The sequence below is a fragment of the Tachypleus tridentatus genome, chromosome 5 (genome assembly GCF_004210375.1).
Source record: "Tachypleus tridentatus isolate NWPU-2018 chromosome 5, ASM421037v1, whole genome shotgun sequence".
In the NCBI taxonomy this organism is placed as follows: domain Eukaryota; kingdom Metazoa; phylum Arthropoda; class Merostomata; order Xiphosura; family Limulidae; genus Tachypleus; species Tachypleus tridentatus.
This window is the reverse complement of record NC_134829.1, coordinates 54,965,860-54,983,768: the sequence shown is the minus strand read 5'-3', so window position 1 is coordinate 54,983,768 and position 17,909 is coordinate 54,965,860. Positions and strand designations below refer to the sequence as shown.

General features: G+C 32.2%; 1 protein-coding gene and 1 long non-coding RNA gene across 3 annotated transcripts in view; one reads left to right on the top strand and one right to left on the bottom strand.

The window, feature by feature from the left end:
- Positions 1-17,909, top strand: part of LOC143251196 (lysine-specific histone demethylase 1A-like) — a 198,030-nt gene that overhangs the window by 42,895 nt on the left and 137,226 nt on the right. For both annotated transcript variants that reach the window (XM_076502615.1, XM_076502614.1), the window contains exons 9-12: positions 3,431-3,521; positions 4,698-4,832; positions 6,087-6,160; positions 6,611-6,759. In XM_076502615.1, coding sequence (XP_076358730.1) covers positions 3,431-3,521; positions 4,698-4,832; positions 6,087-6,160; positions 6,611-6,759 — 449 coding nt within the window. The remainder of the gene's footprint in view (positions 1-3,430; positions 3,522-4,697; positions 4,833-6,086; positions 6,161-6,610; positions 6,760-17,909) is intronic.
- The window catches only part of LOC143251197 (uncharacterized), a 35,656-nt gene continuing 22,728 nt past the window's right edge, over positions 4,982-17,909 (bottom strand). Inside the window, exon 3 of the long non-coding RNA XR_013028533.1 lies at positions 4,982-6,204. This is a non-coding gene — a long non-coding RNA (uncharacterized LOC143251197). The remainder of the gene's footprint in view (positions 6,205-17,909) is intronic.

Here is a 17,909-nt window from a genome sequence, read left to right as displayed (position 1 = left end):
CTGCTAGTATCGTTTTTTTGTCCTTAAACGTGAAATGTAATAATGTTAGGTTCTCTACCAATTTTTCAAATGAAAACAACTTTGTAGTTATCTGTTGTGACTCCTATTGGTAAAATCAACTTCAGGTTGAGCTGTGACTAGCATGTACTTCTAACATGGTTAAAAGAAATTGTCATAATTTAAATTTCAATTTATCTTTCTGTTGTATTGTTTATTTTTTTATAATATTTAACTGTAATATACGAAATATATTGTTCCTTTTTCTTTTTCAATACATATAACTCACCAACTTTGATTATAATACATTTTAAATTAAACTGTTATTTTATAATTATTTGAATTGAGTTCTCTGTCATTTTGTCTATACCATGCATATGATAAAATAGAAATTAATGTAATTTGATTAAAAAATATATTATTACACTCACAGCATGTACACATGAAAACAATTAAAACATTTTATGGTAAAAAAAGTTTGATTCTGATATTCGTCACTTGGTGTCAGTCAGTGTCATTATCTTTACATTGCAAGTCCTATCCAGTTTCCCTATTCTATTCTGTCTTTAAATAAAAATCAGGTTTTGATGTCAGTTAAAGAGTACAGCATAGCTAGCCCATCATGTCACTTTGTGTTTAACAGCAAACAAACTGACCATTATCTAGCCAATCAGAACAACAGAGAGAACATCATACATTATATTAAACTAGACAGATATATAAATACTCTGTTTACCAGTTTTATACCAAGTTATTAATTAGGATGACCTAATAAACAACTAGCGAGCAAATATCAGCTCTATTGTTTGTAAAGTCACTTTCAGTCACTTCTCATTCATTCTTTATACCATATATTAGTACCACCCAATTGTTAGTAGTACATCGTACAAAGTGACACCTATTTTAGGACCCTACTGTTCACTTTTGTAATGAGAAGAAAAGAAAGCACTGTTTTGTATAAAGTTTTTATTTCTGTCTTAAATTTGTATTGTTTATGTTGACCCTAATTACTGTTTGTTTGTTTTTTGGAATTTCATGCAAAACTACACAAGTGCTATCTGCACTAGCTGTCCCTAATTTAGCAGTGTAAGACCAGAGGGAAGGCAGCTAGTCATCACTACCCTCCGCTAACTCTTGGGCTACTCTTTTGCCAACGAATAGTGGGATTGACTGTTACGTTATAACACCCCCACGGCTGAAAGAGCGAACATGTTTGGTGTGATGGGGATTGGAACCTACGACCCTCAATTTATGAGTCGAATACTAAATACTGATATTATCTTTGAGTCAAAGAAAGCTGTGTATTTAGAGCAAAATAATCAGTATAGCTAGTTAGTTCATTGTATGTTTCTTACACTGTTTATCTTGGATATCAGTTAAAGGTTTTCTTACACTTAACAAAACTTAACATAAAATAAGTGCCATCTCAGCAACAAAAACATAATTTACCATAATATAATACAATATTTCAATCCCTTTAATACTAATATAAGAAACAGATGTATACAGGCAACATGAATTAACATGAAAATTAAAAGGGTTTTCCTTTTGTCAGTGGTCACAGGGCATATCATCATGTTTGTTGATGTATGTTCAAAAGCTCATTGAACTACTATTTTATGGATTTAAATTAGGAAGTTTGGTATTGAGTTGTGGATTATGGTCCAAACTTTAGAATTATAGATATTTTCTTAGTTTAAAAGTAAATATTAAAAAAAATTCCAACTATCAATTTTTTGTGTGTTATGTGGTATGCAGGTTTGGTTAAAATTAGATGTTTGTGATGTATATAATTTCTTATGAATTAGAAACTCACATTACTAATAGTGACAAGCTAGAACAGTGATATTTGCCACAGCATGCTCTTCATCAGTGAGTGTTCATTCCTTCTTCTAACACATTGTTAGACCATTAAGATGTTATACTAAATGGAAAATTGTAAGGCAAAATAATAGTCAGTTTCCTATGGCATAATACTGATAGATATTACTTTTAAAGCCTTAAAAATTTTTGTCTGCTAGTTAAGAGGTAGGTCAGATCAACCAAACCCACACAGAGGTAAAATAGTTATTTTCTAAAGAATGTGTGATAACTATCTGGAGGTTATTAGGAGGCTCTAGAGGTTTTGCATGTGAAATTTGAAAATTTTCTGATGCATATAAGTTTTTTTTATCTTAAAATCAAAATTACGTTGCATGTTGTATAGCCAGAATTCAAAAATTAAATTGCCATGAGAAAAACATTACTTTAACATTCTTAAAACTTAATAAAAAAAATCTGATAATCTGTGTATAAAAGCTTTGTTTGTTGATAATCTACAGAAAACTGTAGTGAGCACAAAATGATACGAGGTTGGTCCCTCGAACCAAGCCCCTTGTGACAGGACTAAATAATGTATAGAGAAAAAAAATATTAAGTTTTTGGTACTTTTAAAGTGGTGGATCAAAATGTACTTTTGTACCTCTAACTTTAAATTTCTGTTTCTCAATTTTTAAACTGCACAAATTCTATAGCCTTGTTTTATACAAAAATATTAGACTCTTGTTATATGTTTTTCTTGATTTGTTATATTGACATTAATTCCTGTTTTTTGACATTTTCGTAAAGTCAGTTTCTAATACAGTAATAGAACATGGACTTAGAGGGTATACTACCCTTATTTCTGGAATCTTTATGATGGAAGTAATTTATTAATGATATCTTTTGTTTCATAAAGAAGGTGGTATAAATATCAATTCTCTTACCCTTTCAAAACAAATATTAAAAATAATTATAATGACATATAACTTTTACCAGTCTGAATAAGTTGGTCCTGTTTATAATGACATATAACTTTCACCAATCTGAATAAATTAGTCCTGTTTATAATGACATGTAACTTTCACCAATCTGAATAAATTAGTCCTGTTTATAATGACATATAACTTTTACCAATCTGAATAAGTTAGTCCTGTTTATAATGAATATAACTTTTACCAATCTGAATAAGTTAGTCCTGTTTATAATGACGTATAACTTTTACCAATCTGAATAAGTTAGTCCTGTTTATAATGACGTATAACTTTTACCAATCTGAATAAGTTAGTCCTGTTTATAATGAATATAACTTTTACCAATCTGAATGAGTTAGTCCTGTTTTTTGTATTTTAAATAATGTGCTAGAGACTAGATAATTTCACATTAGCACAGATACATCTGTGTTTTAATGCTTACATTATTTTTGCTCGTGTAAACTGTGACAATTCATATAAATTTTACATAACCCTAAAAAGTATAACACATAATGCCTTTTTTTCATCAGCTTTTATCTTACTTTTAAGCTTCTGTTAGCTTTGTAACTAAGAAAAGGTATGACTTTCCTAACGAATGGTGAACTGTCAAGTAAAATTAGCATCCAAATGCATTTTTAATGGTTGCCTTTTTAATCTTTTAGGCTACAAGAACGTCATGTTAAGGAAAAGCAATGTCAACATTGGAAAGCTATCTTAGAACTTCAGGAAAAGCTGAAAAACAACCAAAATCAAGTATGTAGCATGTGGCACTTTGTTTGTAGCATGTAGCACTTTGTGCCATTTGTAAGAGTATTAATAACTGTTAGAGTGTTGGCCTTTTTTTTTCCTACCTACCATTACTTACCACTAATTTATTTGTTCTGTTTTTGATAGCCTTCCAATAAAAAAAAATTTTGTGTAACAAACTATTTGAAGAGCTGTAATATATGGTATTGGATAACTACCACTCTAATAATTGACAAGAGCTGTAATACATGGTATTGAATAACTACTACTCTAATAATTGACAAGAGCTGTAATATATGGTATTGAATATCTACCACTCTAATAATTGACAAGAGCTGTAATATATGGTATTGAATATCTACCACTCTAATAATTGACAAGAGCTGTAATATATGGTATTGAATAACTACCACTCTAATAATTGACAAGAGCTGTAATATATGGTATTGAATAACTACCACTCTAATAATTGACAAGAGCTGTAATATATGGTATTGAATAACTACCACTCTAATAATTGACAAGAGCTGTAATATATGGTATTGAATAACTACCACTCTAATAATTGACAAGAGGTGTAATATATGGTATTGAATAACTACCACTCTAATAATTGACAAGAGCTGTAATATATGGTATTGAATAACTACTACTCTAATAATTGTTAACAATGACAAGGAAAAAAATTCTCATTGGTTTGCAACAACAAGAAATGTTAATGTCTATTACTGATATTATAACCAGCCAATCAGATTATTTTCCTCAACCTTTTTTGGTTTTATCAATTGAGTAGATGTGAACATGGTACTTGTGGTTAGGCTGATAGGTAGTAGTATGCTTTTAAACAGTGTGAGGTGACTAAACTCAAAACATTTGTTTTTCTGGTTAATATTTAGAGAAGAAAAAGTATTATATAATCACTTTCTCTACTGTTTTCTTTCTTTAAAATGTATCAATTTGCTTAATCTAATGTCTTGTACAAACAAGTCTAACAAATAAACTTCTGTTCAAAATGTAATTTTTGTCATTTCATGTTTAAAACCAAAAGTGACTTTCTTGCAAATGAGATATTTTGGTCAATATAACCTGAGATCAAAACTTTTACATCTAAAGCTGTGAATATTTCTTGTTTAAGTTAAGTTACATGAACAGGATAAAATGTTTAACCTTTTGTTACTCCAGATGCTTGAGCTACGAGAACATATTGAAGAGCTCCACAAACAGCACAAGGTCATGTCTGAATCTCCAAAACACAGAGACATCACTCAGGAGTTTGCTTTACGTAGTACTCTCAGAGATCTAAATGCAAGTTGCAAGGTAATGTGCAAAACCTTGTGAACGTTGTTTAGATTGACAATTTCAAAGTAAAAGATTGCTGTGTGTGATGTGTGTTTGATATATATTGTAAAATATGTGACAAAAAATATATGTAATTGTATGAATGTAAAGACACTGTAAATTATAAATCAGTAATAATGAATCTCATATTTTTATTGTGAAAAGTAACAATATTTTGTAACTTTAGTTATGGGTTAATGCTGAATATAGATGACATATTCTATGTTTCTAATGAGAAAATTATTCATTAAAAAGAAGAAAAGGAAGCAATCTTCACGATTTTTAATCAGGATTTTTTCTTTATTTCTTGTTATTTAAGTATATTCAGTCTGTCCATGGAAATGTTTCTTTTCCTTCAAATACATCGTGTTTCCTTGATTAGAGTGGAAATTAATGTACGTCAGGAAGTGTATGTTTAAAATTACAATATCTTCTTTCAATAATTTTGTTATATCAACTTTCTTCTATCTTCCTTTGTTTTTCACACTTGTCAGAAATGGTAACTTGGAGAATATTTTTAATGTGAATTGTACCTGCTTTTAATTTTAAATTTTTTCTACAAGACATCTTGTGGAGAAAGTTTAAAATTAAAGGTAGGTACAATTCACAATGAGAACAACCTTATTTGGTTAACAAGCAACATTAAAAGACTAAATATTTCTCTAGCCTTTCACTGTTATCAGCTGAAGTGAAATATACATGACAAGTGGTGTTTGTTAAGAAAAAGGCTTAACATGTACACTTAGCAAGTGGTGTTTGAAAACTTGTTTTGTGCAATGATATCAAACATCAAATGGCATCTCCCTCATCATTATACATTACTTTCCATTATCAGTTCTGTTCATATATTTTGTCTGTGATGTAATGTAATGAAGCTTAACAGAAAGAGATAATTACACAATGTTAGGCCTGGCATGGCTTGTTGTTTAGGATGCTCAACTTGAGATCTGTAGGTCAGGAGTTCAAGTCATGTCACTGAACGTGCTTACCCTCTCAGACAGGGGCAGTATTGCAATGTGATAGTCAGTCCCATTTCTTATTAAAATTTAGCTCAAGGGATAATGGAGGGTAGTTCTGACTAGCTGCCTTCTGTCTGGTCTGGCCTATGGTAAGTAAGAGATGGCTAGCATTGCTAACTCTTTGAGTAGCTTTGAGTGAAATTCCAATGGTATTATGTGCAGTTAACAGGTACATAAGATCCGTTACAACATTCTTTGTTATAATTTAATTCAGGAATGGGGCCAGCTGTCTGAACAACAGAAGGAGATTGGAGATAAACTGCAGGAGTTGGAAGCATCACCACCAAGGTTAGGAAACACAATGATCCTTTTACATCATCTTCCAAACGTAGCTGTTATTTAAAGAAAGCTTTAGATTAGTGTGATTGGTTCTGTACTCTCTATAACAAAAGTTTTGTAATGATGGAATCCTGAGTCTGTGATTTTGTTCTATTGAGATGAATTGAGACTTGGTACTGGCAATATTTGTGATTGTTTGTTCTTAAAGTAGAAGAAGATTTATCTAATAACATATTAAATATATTCTTTTTTTATATGTAATATTTTAGCCCTGTGAAACTTTTGATTAAATCAACTTTTTAGGGGAAAATTTAAGAATATTTTAATGTTGCCTGAAAATAAAACATATCTGTATAAGGTATTTTAAAAAGGCTACGGTGTCATATTTGTGGATTAATTTTGATTAGAATGGGATATTTATGTGATAAAATTAAGTTTTGATTTGCTTTTCTTTTCCAGTGATGTGTATTTGTCATCTCGAGACAGACAAGTACTAGACTGGCATTTTGCTAACCTGGAGTTTGCTAATGCCACTCCTCTGAATAACTTGTCGCTGAAGCACTGGGACCAAGATGATGATTTTGAGTTCACAGGAAGTCATTTAACAGGTTAGATTTTATAGAAAATGGTACTGTGTGTGCATGTGAATGTGAGGAGGTGAATTTTATTGAAAAAAATTGTTAATATGTATGAAACAGCTTGTATTTTATAAATTGAAACTAATTCCACTGTGTGTAACAGGCTGGATGTCATAAACAGAAACCTGTTTACACTTGTATGACAGGTTGAGTTTTATATATATATATAAAATTTTGTTTGTGTGTAACATATTGGATTTTGTCTTTAAGAACTGCTGATATATCTAAGGGTTTATTTAATGAAACAATTCAGAAGAAGAAAAGAATTGTCGCTGAAGGTTGTTTTATAAATGTGTTTTATGGTAAAAAAGAATTATTTCGTGATTGATTTTAATGAAACATTTGGAGTTCTTCAATTATTTAACATGAGATAATAACAATATAGCATCCTTCTTTTTTTAACAGTAGATATCATGCACATAGTGTTAAGTATCCTATTATTCAAATAACATTGTTTATTTAAAATCATACAGGTAAGATTAACTTGGTTTGTCTCATCCACTTGTACCTTTTATACATAAATTATCCATGATAAATTTAAACTTCTAATACAGAGTTAGAATAGTTAATAAATTAATTTAAAAGTTTTAAAGCAAGACAAGTTTTAATTTAATCAAAATAAAGTTCATAAAAACTTGAAACATTTTAATGAGTACTTTACCTTCCATGTTGTAAAAGCAGAACACGTTTAAATTACGAACTTAACTATGTATTACCAATAATTTATGTGTGGTAAAATAGAAAATTGATAAAACTTACCTTAATGCCATTGGATGGAGTTTTTTTATTACAAGTAGAAAATTAAATGTTTATTTTTCTGAGTTGACAGCAATAGTTGATTGATAAACTTACAGTTATTACTTAACGATTGTTAGATATTAGTAGCAGAATGTGAAGTTATTACACTCTGTATCATAAAGCATATGGTATACAATACAAGATTTTTACAAAATTACTTAATTATAATTAGTCAGTTAGAATAGAGGGATTCTGAATGTGGTCTTTGGTTGGACAACCCAAAATTGTATATGCTTCTGAGAAAAATGATGAAAATAGATAAGTTATTTAATCCTGTACTTGAAGCTAATGAAAGATTAAATTAGGGGCATGGCTATCATTTCTAATGATAACTTTGATTTTGGCACTGATTGATTTTTTATTTAACTGAAATATAAAAATGAATCATTTTTCTATTCACAATACATTTTATTATGGCGCAGCCTAAGAAAGACAGAAGTATAAGTTATATTTTTTTATCATTATTTGTCAAGCATTATTATGTGACCTTAACCTTTTGTGTACATGTAACTTCTGACCTGAAAATTCACCTTTACTTTGAAACTTCCTACTTCTTCAAGTGACTATTGAATATGGTTCTTCTTTACATTATTTCATTATGGACATTGTTTGTTGTAAAACAACCAACTATATCAGTTTCATTATTGAAAGAAAGTTTAATTTTAATTGGTCAGAAAATTTAATTGGTCAATACCAGATGAAGCATTGGTGAATTATTATTCCACATTTTTCTTAACATGTCACCAGTTGACCAAGTTGAAATTTAGGTTGTTCAAGATTTTTCCAACTTAGTTGTAATCTCCAGCCACCAGGTTACTCTGTATAATAGTTACTATGTTGTTAGTTGTGATCTCCAGCCACCAGATTACTCTGTCTAGTAGTTACAATGTTGTTAGTTGTGGTCTCCAGCCACCAGGTTACTCTGTATAATAGTTACTATGTTGTTAGTTGTGATCTCCAGCCACCAGGTTACTCTGTCTAGTAGTTACAATGTTGTTAGTTGTAATCTCCAGCCACCAGGTTACTCTGTATAATAGTTACTATGTTGTTAGTTGTGATCTCCAGCCACCCTAATTACTCTACCTAGTAGTTGGTATGTTGGTATATACTGTTAAGATTCCATATTTCAGGGTGGGTTACTATTGAATACACTTCATATTTTCTCCTGAATGTGTGTTACAAAAGTGATAGTCAGTCCTACTATTTGATTCAAAGGGTTGGGTAAAGCCCTTGTGGTTGCAGGGGCTGCTGTCTGCACGCCCTTTCGTCAGTAGCTCAGACATAGAGATGTCCGTACCTCTAATCTAAAGAGTCTCTGACTTGGCCATGTGTCCGAAACTTCCAGTTCCAAATAGACACATAAAGAAAACATTTTTTCACAACACACCAATAGTTTAATTGCAGTGGAACAAATTGGACCTGAAATGTTGTCTCTGGCAGAGAAATGACTCATAATTGTTATAATTTGGTGAATGTGAAGCTTAGTGTATGTTTATATATATGGGTAATATATACCAGTAGACATTGCAATGCTTGGTCAACATAACAGAATGGAATTCTGAAGTTTAGATGTGTATTGTAGGAAGTTGGATGTTGAAAGTTGCCTCCTGCTGTGTGTTATATATATATATAGTTGTAAACATCACTGTACAATAGAATACTCCTTGATTACTTGGTATGACCATGCATAGGTTTTATGGAAGTAACTATACATTAGTTTCATAATTACTTTTCTGGATAATGTAGTCAGACATTAGTGTTTATAAAGTAAATATTGGTAGGAAACTTGGGCCAAATGTCATGACAGTACAGAACTTAATATATATTGATAGGAATCTTGGACTGTGAGTTACCATACTATCAAACTTAATGGATATGAGTAAGGATTATAGAATAAACATATAACTGTACTAAATTAATTAGATACTGGTATATATCTTTGGATTGTCGTGAAAATAGCCCTGTACTCAATAGTTATTAGTAAGGATTGTGGAATAAAAGTTCCAATCGATTGTTTATAAATATAAAGCTGAGAACAAAAGATTAATATTCCATTTACATAAGACTTGTATTTATTCTAAATGTCACTTGTAGTAATGACATTTCTTTATACAGTAAAATGTGAACTTTTCCTTTGATAGAACAGTACATGAAATATTACAAATAATCTTGTACCTGGTGTCAGGGTTAACACTTTCTTCACCACCTACAGGTTATGATATGGTCTTTTTTTTTCACTTGAATTATCAAAGAATACATCTTTTTTTGTTTTTAATCTAAACTATGCGAAATAGCTTTTGGTGTTACAAATTTGTTGATTATAGTGTACCTAATTATATAACAAATAACAGAAAAAAAAATTCGAACAAAACTCTGAGCAGTATTTCACATTTGATCAGTTTTGCACAATTAGTGACATGATGGGTTAAAAATATAAAATTATTCAGTATGTAGACCCAAATGGTACTGAACATTATGAAGAAAAACTAATTTTAGTCTTAAAGTATTTTGATACACATAATTTCTAAATTTAACGATGATGCGTTTCAGTATTAGTTGGTTCAGTAAACATACAAGTTTCTAACGTACTTAAAGGGGAAAATAGGTAAAAAATGTTTTGTATTCTTGTTAGTACAGCTGATGATAAATAAATAGGAAAGAAATGTCTAAAGCTGATGACACCATGTGCTTCGTTATGTACAGTCTCATGTTGCAGACACATCCTGTGCTTCATTACATGTAGTCTCATGTTACAGACCCATCATGTGCTTCATTACATGTAGCCTCATGTTACAGACCCATCCTGTGCTTCACTACATGTAGCCTCATGTTACAGACCCATCCTGTGCTTCGTTACATGTAGTCTCATGTTGCAGACCCATCCTGTGCTTCGTTACATGTAGTCTTATATTACAGACCCATCCTGTGCTTCATTACATGTAGTCTCCATGTTGCAGACCCATCCTGTGCTTCGTTACATGTAGTCTCCATGTTGCAGACCCTTCCTGTGCTTCGTTACATGTAGTCTCCATGTTGCAGACCCATCCTGTGCTTCGTTACATGTAGTCTCCATGTTGCAGACCCATCCTGTGCTTCGTTACATGTAGTCTTATATTACAGATCCATCATGTGCTTCATTACATGTAGTCTCATGTTGCAGACCCATCATGTGCTTCATTACATGTAGTCTCATGTTACAGACCCATCATGTGCTTCATTACATGTAGTCTCATGTTACAGACCCATCATGTGCTTCATTACATGTAGTCTCATGTTACAGACCCATCATGTGCTTCATTACATGTAGCCTCATGTTGCAGACCCATCCTGTGCTTCATTACATGTAGTCTCATGTTGCAGACCCATCCTGTGCTTCATTACATGCAGCCTCATGTTACAGACCCATCCTGTGCTTCATTACATGCAGCCTCATGTTACAGACCCATCCTGTGCTTCATTACATGCAGCCTCATGTTACAGACCCATCATGTGCTTCATTACATGTAGTCTTATGTTACAGATCAATCATGTGCTTCATTACATGTAGTCTCATGTTGTGAATCTCTGTAAGGCCTAATGTGTAAAGCATTATATGAAATAATACTTTAATAATATATTACATGAAAGAAATTTGAATGTATATGAAAAACAATCAAATTCTCGGGTAAGTGATTATTTAAGTTGTTGGTGAAACATTTTAACGATTGTTTGTAGAAATCAACAAAAATCGTCTTTTTTTCATGGCGAGTCGTTCTATCTAGAGTAAAAGTAATAGCTACTTACCGCCATGTTTTATTTGCTAGGACTAAAATTTATGTGGTTCTCTGTCTTTCCCAGCAATGTTCTGCATACACTGTTTCTGCTGTAACTTTTATTACGTTACATCAAATTAAAATTAAAAAGCTGAGAAACTATTCCATCAAAAGCAGGCACTGTACTTCCAATTTTAGGTTCCCACCGCCCAGCTCTTGTCCAAAGTCGTTAACACATGGTTCTAGTCTGTGAGAAAACTTTATGGTGGGTCGTTTAAGGCCAGACTCTGTGGCTAGCTCGTTAAGATAAGGATAGGGGTGTTGGAAAGCCGCCTGTTGAGGCTGCCTTTCCATTTGTCGTGTCTTCGAGTCGTGATGCCACAAAGACTCTACCGTTATCAGTTTCCGAGTTCGTCTGAACCGCGAAAACGATTTTCTAGTAGACCTAGTGAGTTAAAGGTTTTGTTGGTAATAGAGTATTACACCTCGGCTTATCAAACGCCCAATTAACTGTTTCACCTCTATACGTCCGTGGTGCAGGGCGTTTAAAAATCGCTCGATTCTGAATAAGTCAGCTCAGCTGGGTGGAGTGTTCACAAAATGTGAGCATTGAAGTGTTATCTCACAACGTTTTTGGAGGAATGTGGTAGTTAAGCACACGATGCACGACGCTGTAAGGCGATTTTTACTATTACATACACCAGAATTTTCTAGGATGAGATCGAGGAACCTGCTATATCTCCCTGCCTGTTCTTATCTTCGTATTTAAATTGTTACTTTTCAAGTTTTTGTCTTATTGTTGTTTTTAATACCAAGAGAAATCAAGTTGAGACAGTATCGTGCAACGACGTCGTCATGAATCTTTATCAGCTGTTTTGTAACTGATAAATCAGTTAGCCAATTAACACAGTATTTGACCAGTACACAGTTTGTGTGAAAAAAATCACTGCCCGATTTTCTATAGTTATTTACAGAAATAGTTATTCTGGTATGTTATAACTTCGTTTTTACTAAAACAATTAACGCATGAAACTAATATACCACTAGATGGCGACAGTATATCTAACAATTTTTTTAACGTTGTGTTTAAGTGTAGTAAAATCAAAGATTGATTATTTTTTACTGTGACCATTTTTAACCACCACCACCACACCTACTTACAATCGTTTCTATACTTACGTACCTACATTTTATAGAAGAAATGTCGTGAGGCTATCCAAGTGTACGATATTATGATGTATTACTGTGGACTGTTACTGTAGTCATATACTTGTACAGTTGAAAGTAGGACTTGTACTGTATTGTGATGTACAACTACTGTTACTGTGCTCGTACTGTATTGTGATGTACAACTACTGTTACTGTGTTCGTACTGTATAGTGATGTACAACTACTGTTACTGTGTTCGTACTGTATAGTGATGTACAACTACTGTTACTGTGTTCGTACTGTATAGTGATGTACAACTACTGTTACTGTGTTCGTACTGTATAGTGATGTACAACTACTGTTACTGTGCTCGTACTGTATAGTGATGTACAACTACTGTTACTGTGCTCGTACTGCATTGTGATCTACAACTACTGTTACTGTGCTCGTACTGCATTGTGATCTACAACTACTGTTACTGTGCTCGTACTGCATTGTGATCTACAACTACTGTTACTGTGCTCGTACTGCATTGTGATGTTCAACTACTGTTACTGTGTTCGTACTGTATTGTGATGTTCAACTACTGTTACTGTGCTCGTACTGCATTGTGATCTACAACTACTGTTACTGTGCTCGTACTGTATTGTGATGTACAACTACTGTTACTGTGTTCGTACTGTATAGTGATGTACAACTACTGTTACTGTGTTCGTACTGTATAGTGATGTACAACTACTGTTACTGTGTTCGTACTGTATAGTGATGTACAACTACTGTTACTGTGTTCGTACTGTATTGTGATGTACAACTACTGTTACTGTGTTCGTACTGTATAGTGATGTACAACTACTGTTACTGTGTTCGTACTGTATTGTGATGTACAACTACTGTTACTGTGTTCGTACTGTATTGTGATGTACAACTACTGTTACTGTGTTCGTACTGTATAGTGATGTACAACTACTGTTACTGTGCTCGTACTGTATAGTGATGTACAACTAGTGTTACTGTGTGATCGTTACTGTGCTGTATTGTGATGTACAACTACTGTTACTGTGCTCGTACTGTATTGTGATCTACAACTACTGTTACTGTGCTCGTACTGTATTGTGATCTACAACTACTGTTACTGTGCTCGTACTGTATTGTGATGTACAACTACTGTTACTGTGCTCGTACTGTATTGTGATGTACAACTACTGTTACTGTGCTCGTACTGTATTGTGATCTACAACTACTGTTACTGTGCTCGTACTGTATTGTGATCTACAACTACTGTTACAGTGCTCGTACTGTATTGTGATCTACAACTACTGTTACTGTGCTCGTACTGTATTGTGATCTACAACTACTGTTACTGTGCTCGTACTGTATTGTGATGTACAACTACTGTTACTGTGCTCGTACTGTATTGTGATGTTCAACTACTGTTACTGTGCTCGTACTGTATTGTGATGTTCAACTACTGTTACTGTGCTCGTACTGTATTGTGATGTTCAACTACTGTTACTGTGCTCGTACTGTATTGTGATGTTCAACTACTGTTACTGTGCTCGTACTGTATTGTGATGTTCAACTACTGTTACTGTGCTCGTACTGTATTGTGATGTTCAACTACTGTTACTGTGCTCGTACTGTATTGTGATGTTCAACTACTGTTACTGTGCTCGTACTGTATTGTGATGTTCAACTACTGTTACTGTGCTCGTACTGTATTGTGATGTTCAACTACTGTTACTGTGCTCGTACTGTATTGTGATGTTCAACTACTGTTACTGTGCTCGTACTGTATTGTGATGTTCAACTACTGTTACTGTGCTCGTACTGTATTGTGATGTTCAACTACTGTTACTGTGCTCGTACTGTATTGTGATGTTCAACTACTGTTACTGTGCTCGTACTGTATTGTGATGTTCAACTACTGTTACTGTGCTCGTACTGCATTGTGATGTTCAACTACTGTTACTGTGCTCGTACTGCATTGTGATGTTCAACTACTGTTACTGTGCTCGTACTGCATTGTGATGTACAACTACTGTTACTGTGTTCGTACTGTATAGTGATGTACAACTACTGTTACTGTGCTCGTACTGCATTGTGATGTACAACTACTGTTACTGTGCTCGTACTGCATTGTGATGTACAACTACTGTTACTGTGCTCGTACTGTATAGTGATATTCAACTCCTGTTACTGCACTCGTACCGTATTGTGATGTACAGTTTCCGTTACTGTACTTGTCTGTTTCTTTTATGTAACATAAAATAGTTTTTTTGATAATGTACGTATTTCAGGCTGGTGGTTTATACTGTATGACTAGGTAATATCTATCTTGTAGTTTTTACATCACGTTAATAATAGCAGTATTGCTTCAGGTATATTGTATTGCAAGAGAATAAAGCTTACTTGAATGTTGATCTGTGCATTTTGTAGCTCATAAAACAATATAACAATATCGGTATTAAATAACATATGAGTAATATAACAATATCTGTATTAACTAACGTGTGAGTAATATAACAATATCTGTATTAACTAACGTGTGAGTAATATAACAATATCTGTATTAACTAACGTGTGAGTAATATAACAATATCTGTTTTAACTAACGTGTGAGTAATATAACAATATCGGTATTAACTAACGTGTGAGTAATATAACAATATCTGTTTTAACTAACGTGTGAGTAATATAACAATATCGGTATTAACTAACGTGTGAGTAATATAACAATATCGGTATTAACTAACGTGTGAGTAATATAACAATATCTGTATTAACTGACATGTGAGTAATATAACAATATCTGTATTAACTGACATATGAGTAATATAACAATATATGTATTAACTGACATATGAGTAATATAACAATATATGTATTAACTGACATATGAGTAATATAACAATATCTATATTAACTGACATGTGAGCAATATAACAATATCTGTATTAACTGAATATATAACAATATCTGTATTAACTGACATGTGAGTAATATAACAATATCTGTATTAACTGACATGTGAGTAATATAACAAAATCTGTATTAACTGACATGTAATATAACAATATCTGTATTAACTGACATGTAATATAACAATATCTGTATTAACTGACATGTGAGTAATATAACAATATCTGTATTAACTGACATGTGAGTAATATAACAATATCTGTATTAACTGACATGTGAGTAATATAACAATATCTGTATTAACTGACATGTGAGTAATATAACAATATCTGTATTAACTGACATGTAATATAACAATATCTGTATTAACTGACATGTGAGTAATATAACAATATCTGTATTAACTGACATGTGAGTAATATAACAATATCTGTATTAACTGACATGTGAGTAATATAACAATATCTGTATTAACTGACATGTGAGTAATATAACAATATCTGTATTAACTGACATGTGAGTAATATAACAATATCTGTATTAACTGACATGTGAGTAATATAACAATATCTGTATTAACTGACATGTGAGTAATATAACAATATCTGTATTATCTAACATGTGAGTAATATAACAATATCTGTATTAACTGACATGTGAGTAATATAACAATATCTGTATTAACTGACATGTGAGTAATATAACAATATCTGTATTAACTGACATGTGAGTAATATAACAATATCTGTATTAACTGACATGTGAGTAATATAACAATATCTATATTAACTGACATGTGAGCAATATAACAATATCGGTATTAACTGACATGTGAGCAATATAACAATATCGGTATTAACTGACATGTGAGTAATATAACAATATCTGTATTAACTGACATGTGAGTAATATAACAATATCTGTATTAACTGACATGTGAGTAATATAACAATATCTGTATTAACTGACATGTGAGTAATATAACAATATCTGTATTAACTGACATGTGAGTAATATAACAATATCTGTATTAACTGACATGTGAGTAATATAACAATATCTGTATTAACTGACATGTGAGTAATATAACAATATCTGTATTAACTGACATGTGAGTAATATAACAATATCTGTATTATCTAACATGTGAGTAATATAACAATATCTGTATTAACTGACATGTGAGTAATATAACAATATCTGTATTAATTGACATGTGGTAATATAACAATATCTGTATTAACTGACATGTGAGTAATATAACAATATCTGTATTAATTGACATGTAATTGATATAATAATGCTGGTATTCATTTACAACTATCAGTATGCAAATATTTAAATAAAACTAATATTAACGTGTAGTTGCTAGTATGTAAGTATTGTAACAGTGCTGATATTATTAGTAAATAATGTACAAGTATTATGAAACGTCCAACCGTCTGGACACATCTTTAATAGAAAATGGCAAAATCCATAGACACAACGCCCCAAAGACAACTGGCTATTATTTATGCCAAAGATAGTCACATTAAGTGTTAGCGTTGAATAAACTTAAACGTTATTTGTGTATTAACTGTATAGTGCCTGCTTTATGCAGAGTGCATGTTGCGCTTATAGAAACCACGCTGAAACTGCGGGTATATACAAGTATACTCATTTATGCAATAATTTGTTTCCCTCTGCATGATAGGCTTACATTTCTCTCACGCACGTGGCATGTCATCGCACGATGTGTTTTCCATGCCATTGGTTTCATTTCTCTGTTTATTGCTGTAAATGTTGTTACAATATTATTGTTTAGATATTGCACAATTACTGTAACAATTTATTATTCCACAAAGTTTTTATTTCTGTCCGAGAAAATATTTAAAACCGTAATGAAAAATTCAAGAAGTAAAAACTATCTGATAGTTTGATAACTTTTAGATTCAATGAGCAAAATTCGTGGCTCGATCCTCGCGGTGGACACATCTCAGGTCGACTGTTGTGCAACTTTGCGCTGAAATAAGACATTTACATATATATTGCGTCTGTATGTCGCAAGGTAATTTGCAAATAAAAAAAATAGTCGTATACATATATCAGTAAGTCAAGTCAGTATAGAAAGATGCTTACCTTTGACTAATAACCCCAAGTGGCTCGGTAGGAAGTCTGTGTACTTATATGTTAAAAACCTGGTTTCGATACCCGTGGTGGGCACATCACAAACAGACCATCGATTAACTTTGTACTTAACTGCAAACTAAAAACCATCACGCGATATATTCATTTTGGACGAAATAGGTAATAGGAAATAACTAGTTTTTATTAAGTTAATTTACATTTAGGTTCAACTTTTGCCATCGATAATACAATATTTTCTGTCAAGTGAAGAACTAATGATGTAGTTTCTTGTAATTACACAATGTAACAAAATGTTTACTTTTTCTTGTTCCTGGGCAGAAAGTGTTATTTACCAATTACTTAGGCCTAACGTAAATGGAAAAGACCATTTTTCTC